General features: G+C 47.0%; 1 protein-coding gene and 1 non-coding gene across 24 annotated transcripts in view; both read right to left on the bottom strand.

Moving 5' to 3' along the window:
* Positions 1-1,405: 1,405 nt before the first annotated feature.
* The window catches only part of PUM1 (pumilio RNA binding family member 1), a 134,083-nt gene continuing 129,488 nt past the window's right edge, over positions 1,406-6,000 (bottom strand). For all 23 annotated transcript variants that reach the window (XM_035713267.2, XM_035713268.2, XM_035713254.2 and 20 more), the window contains one exon: positions 1,406-3,269. In XM_035713267.2, the coding sequence (XP_035569160.1) occupies positions 3,138-3,269 (132 nt within the window). In that variant the 3' untranslated portion in view covers positions 1,406-3,137. The remainder of the gene's footprint in view (positions 3,270-6,000) is intronic.
* Positions 5,447-5,534, bottom strand: LOC112660733 (small nucleolar RNA SNORD103/SNORD85). Its single transcript, XR_003137171.1, has one exon. It is a non-coding gene; the product is annotated as a small nucleolar RNA SNORD103/SNORD85 (small nucleolar RNA).

Raw genomic sequence — 6,000 nt, 5'->3', positions numbered from 1 at the left:
AATGCTAAGAATGAGAAGGAGAGGGGAAAAACGCAGAGTATGGACCTAAGTGGTCCAGGTGGAAAGAAGAAAAGCCACACGGGAGCAAATGCCTGGGACGAGCCAGGCCCCGGACATGCGTCTAACAGTTCCCGCTCACACCGCTCCAGGTGTTCCTCCAATCTTATGAAAGAGGAAGATGGGGGCTCGAACACGTCATGTTGCTCACCCAAGGTCACAAAGACAGACAGGGGAAAGAAATTCAGGCCTCTGGCTTCGCCTGCTTTGCACACCACCCTGCGAGGGTCCAGTAAACGCGACCATGTCATAGCCCTCACCTTCCAAGGCACGGAGACTACTACACACATACGTACTAGCACCTTCCATTCCCAGGGAGGAATTTGGTTAAAGATGAGGTGATCTCCACAGGCACAGAGAGTGCAAGGACTCCTATTTGAACTTGATTCCAGAGTTGCCCAGGCAGTGACAGATGGTGATGCCCCTCTAGTGCTCAGCTCTGGTGGGCCCATGGGGACTATCAGAAGCCTCAGGAAGGTTCTGATTTCAGCTACTGCTGCACAATCAGGTCCTGGACTCAAAACCTGAGCTCAGCTTCCTTTTCCCTGGCGACAGTCCCTTACCTTTGAGAGGGAGATGATGCCAAGTTCTTTCTGCGACCGGCCCAGAGCTCCACCTGCAGACATTAGGTAGTACAGGCTCCCACCTGGCCTCCCTGGCCAAGCCTGTCCCGTAGCTGCCAATACCAACCAGTCTTAATGGCGCAAAGGTGGTGAAAGGAGGGTGAGCATCCTCAGGCACAGGTGGCAGGCCCACCTCTGTGAGCAAGAGCCTCCAGTAACCAGGTGAGCAAGCTAGGCTCCTGGACCAGCCTCCGTGAGTGAACATGGATGTGCCAGAGGAGGAAAGGGAAGGGGCCTCGAGAAGGGGAGGCTAAAACAGACCAGACGGCCAGAGAGGGCTTAGCTGCCACCCACCTCAAAAAGTTAGCTGCCCACTGGATTCGAATCTAGACCCCAGGCTCACGATGCGGAAAAGGCCAGAAAGAGTGAATGAAGAGCATCGTAACTGGGTCCCACCGCAGGGCACCAGCTTTTCCAGGATGTTCCCTGTGACTGATAGGCAAGTTCTCGGCCCAGGGAGGTGGATACCCTGATTTTTCAGTAGAAGTTGGAAATCTGGACGAACGATCTTGCTTTTGAAAGCACTAGGCAGGCTAAATACAACGTCTTTGGGTCAAAATGGACTCCAGAGCTATGGGTTTGCCACACTGGCCATATTCCAATTGTATCCCCACCCTCCTGTAAACAGAAACCCCAGCAAGCAGGAGAAAGGGTACAAAGAAGGAAAGGGTTACACTGGAGCGCTAATATTCAGGGGGAGGAGGAGTGAAAATAGAGGCACAGACTCAGATTCCAAAGTTCTGTATTTTTCAAAATAAAGATCACACATTGTTTAGAGACAATCTACACAAGAGTTACAAAAAATAGTTGCCCAGGCATAAGCATACACAGGTTTGTTAATTATACACATATGGTTACAAGTGTGCTTGCAAAAAAGTTCATTGGAAATATACACAAGGCTCTGGAAATGTACACCGTGTAGTGTTACAATTCTATATTCAAACAAGGAAAATTGACAGTATGTTACATTCACTTACAAGTAGACAAAATGCAAAATACAGTTCATCTTCTGTACAAAAAGGAAGGGCAATTCACACTTTACAAGGTGAGAGGGGCTCTGATTGTAAGGAAAGCTAGGGCGGGGCTGAACTTTGCACGTCCTTATGACTGTCACAAAATAAGCAAAACATTACTTTTTTAGGATTAAAAAAAAAAAAACACTAGTGTGAACTGAATCATCTTGAATAACATTTAGAAAGGATCTTGCTACTGTGGGACTAGGTGACAAATAAAACCAAGCTATTTTTTTCCTTTTTAAACATTTAACTAGGCTGTATAAAGAACATTTATTCCTTCAAAAGAAAAAAAATTTACTTCTGGTTGAAATTACAATTTACAATATACAACACTATATGCTACGACCATAAAAGGTGTGAATATACACTGAATGCACAGGGCTGGCTAATTCTCTTTTCTTACCAAAAAACGTGTTTATGTTGATTCAAACTTCTCCACATTTACATTACAGGTATACAAATGTACAATTGTACAATCAAAAGTATGTTCGACTACTAGGGTACATTATAGATACAGATTAGACATCAAAACAAGAAAATACTACAAATTTGTATATATGCAAAGTCTACACCAAGTATACACTATATATTTATAGAAGCAAGACCAAAAGCAGAGTTGGATTTTTTTTTCTCATGCTAAATAATCAGATTTTGCCTTTCAATGTTAACAGAAAAAAATCCAGTAGGCAGTAAACAAATACACCCGCCCGGCCTTGAAAGACATCCTAGGAGCTCACATCTCCTCCTCACAAAACAGACTACACATCTTCTTCAGCATAATATATTGTCTCCAAAAAAGGCAATTTTTCGAAGTTTCATAAACTTAATGTCATAAACTGAAGCTTTAGCAACTCTAAAACAATTTTCATTATATATATATATATGTATATATATATATGTTTTATAAACAGTGTTAAATGCCAGTTTGGGGTCATTTAACAAAATTCAAATTTCTCAGGTTTTTTTGTTTGTTTTTGTTTTTTACTAAAATGAGGAGGTGGGGAAGAGCTATTTGCAAAACTTGCCAGCAAGGCAAAATGGGTTAAAAACCTTTTTTTTCTTTTTTTTTTTAACTTTTTTTGTTAAACCAACCACCCTGAAAGTTTCCACACGTGTGTAATATAGATACAACATTGAACAAAATATGTGGCCTCCCATGTACATTGGTTACCTATGTACAAGTATCCTATACACCAGTAAAACAACAGGGCAATTAGTCAATTAAAAAAAATAATTAGTACATGTTATGCGTAATAAAATTAAACAAATTTACAAAGGCTTTTCCACTTGTGGATTTGATTCCTTTTTTTGGAGGAGCAGGTAATCCTGGAGCAACCATTTACCCATTTCATCTTCTATACTAGAACATTTCTGGTTGCTGGTTGGATTTGCCAGTGGGCCAGTGAGGTCAGTGGGAATGAGGGGACAGGGTGACACTGCCTCAGATAATACCATTAGGGGGGCCACAGATGGGCCCTAAGTCAACGCCATTCTTCATGTAGTATTTCTCCAGCTTGGCCAAAATGTGCTTGCCATAGGTGTATTTGCGGAGAGTCGCGATGTGGGGCCGGATCTGGGGAGGAAGCACAGCTGGCGTTACTCTGGCCTGCAAACCACTTGTGGGCTCCTGCTATGCTCCCAGGCACCGAACTGTGCGTGTGAGTCCATGAGGCAACATCTTCCCCTGGTTCTGTCAAAGCACCGCAACTCTAGTACTACAGTGACCCATCTGAGCGGGCGAAGGAGGAGCTCCTGAGTACTGACCAGGGACACGAGGGCTCTGGAGGCAGCTGGCCACAGACTACTTCCAGGTCAGAATCCAGAACATATGCATCCTGACAACCACATCACTGCTGCATGGCACCCTCTGAGGCCTGCTTCCAGCCCCTCTGGCCCCACTCAAGGCACCTGGCTCCCTTTAGCAGCAGGGGGTGGTGTGTGTTCTCTTCTGGGCAACATGAACCCTGAGTATACCACCTGACACAGAGGATCCCAGAAAACTACTAATGACAACTATAAACATGACTAGTGTGGGCCAGGCACTGATCATTTAAGCCTCATACGACAGGTGTTAATTATCCCCATTTTATTGATGAAACCCAAAGGTACACTGCTTAAGTGGCACATCCCAGGCCAGATGGCTAATAAGCACAGGTGTGTGGCCCTGCAACAGTGATTGTTCTGCCCACGGTGCCAGTCTGGCCCCTCACCGTCTCACACCCTGGACACGAGAGGTGCTTCCTCACTGGAGCCAGCCTTCCTCTGCCGGGAGCTCATGGAGTTTTCTAGGTGCCCTGGTTACAGCGTGGAGCACGCCACCTTTACAATCACTGGCTTAGCCACCGACGGTTCCACAGTGAAGGACCATCCTTTACCAGCCTGCTACTCCATCCTGATGTGCACTTGCACACTCAAACACACTGGACACCTACACCAGGGTAGATGGACACTCTCCACATTGACAGCTGCACGCAGGCCACCATTTCTGTCTGGTTGGCCAGGTCGTCAAAGCAAGGCAGTGTCGAGTAGCTCCAGACACCATTTGTTGTGCCACAGGACATGGACCCACCGCAGCTACTGCGTTCTCACCTTCAAGCCCATGTGGGGAACCATTAACAGCCCTGGGTCCAATTCTGAGCTGTGTGACCCAGAGCACTCGCCTCACTGCCTCTGTAAAAAGAGCATGAGATACTGCTACACTTTCATTTGGGCTGTAGTGATAACTATAGACATGGCTGTTTTTCTGACAGTAGGACATGAGCTTCAGGACCTCCTTGCTTTTTGGTGGCTCTCCTTTTAGAAACATTAATGACATTCACATTCAATTCTTTCATCTCTCTGTCCCTGGGACTGGTTGGCTGCTAAGTCCAGCCACAGAACTTTTATCCTTCTCCTTTCCAAGAAACTAACGACTCTTGTGCACATATGTGTACACTGTGGTCGACCATTTTTTACTTGATTTGGTAGGAGGTGGAAAGTAATCAACCTGCTCCACTGTCACCTCTTGTTAAAAAAGGACACTCTCTAGCAGCGAAAGCTAGAAAACTCTTTAGTTTTCTGGATCCATGGGACTCTTCTTTCAACTCCCTCCATCAGCCAACTTGCCAACCCCCATTCTGTCTACTTGTCTTCAACCCCAAAGCTGTCACACCTCTTGGCTTTACCATCCAGCCTCCTCACTGCTTCCTCTCTTCTAAATTACTCACCAGCCAGGACAATTATGTGCACCACAGACCTGCCCTACTGTACATACTTTACTTCTTCAAACACACAGTCTTGTCTCCTGCTTCCAAGCCTTTGTATACCAGGTTCCCTCTGCCTGGAGAGGTTCAGAGCTTTATTCAAATGTCACTCTCTTGGGGAGCCTTCTCTGTACCCCCACATCAGAAGAGTCCCTGACACATTTTCACACGGTCCTCCCCAATATTTCCTCAATATCACTGCCACGATCTATACACAGTACTGTCATATTCACAAGTACCAGCGCCCTGCTGATAGGAGGGCTTATCTAAGTACACACACCAGTATCTGTCAAGTGAGTGAGTGAATGAATGAATGAATGAATGGACATACTTAAAACTTCTGTATGTTTCCAATATGGTTGCTGCCTGATGCGCATATCCAGAAGCCTGACAGCCGGAAGGCCTCTGGGCCTCTGGACTCCCCCAGCCTTCAGTCGCCATTGCCAACATCACTGAGGTGCTTCACTGTGTCAGGCTGTGTTTTGAACTGGAGACGGCGGGTACCTTGTCTGGCTCAGAGCTTTTAGAGTCCATAACAAAGATTCTCATTACCGAACTTTGTTCTCAGTGAGGGCAAGTGGCTCATCATTGCCAGACGGTGGCCAACACCTCCGCTGAGAAGGGCAGGGTGAGTCCAGAGCCCAAAGGCCGAGGGTTCAGGTTAGAGGCATGAACACAGCTGCAGCATGCCTGCCTGTGGGTGTGTTTTGCCTCCCAAGCCATGGGGGCTATGTGGGGCTGGCTGGACCAACTCTGAGACTGTTCCAGAACCCTGGAACAAAGGTGTTCCTGGGCTGCTTCAGGTGCTTTCAGCTCAGCACCCTGACCCCACCCCCCACTCCACCCCACCCCCACCCCCACCCCCACCACCTAACAGTTCAGACTTCTGTCCCTTTTCTCTTCACTCCTCCTCAGCCTGGACTTTCCCTCCCTCGAAGCCTCGTGCACGTGTGCTCATGTGCTCACCACCGCTCTTCCCCATACTGTGCTCTGTGGGCTGGGACCAGGCTCTGTCATTTCCGTGCTGATGCCTGGCACAGAGTGGGCCCCGGGTGGATATAT

This window comes from Canis lupus, chromosome 2, assembly GCF_003254725.2.
Source record: "Canis lupus dingo isolate Sandy chromosome 2, ASM325472v2, whole genome shotgun sequence".
Classification (NCBI taxonomy): Eukaryota; Metazoa; Chordata; class Mammalia; order Carnivora; family Canidae; genus Canis; species Canis lupus.
The sequence above is the reverse complement of the archived record's forward strand: the minus strand, read 5'-3'. Positions and strand labels throughout refer to the sequence as shown.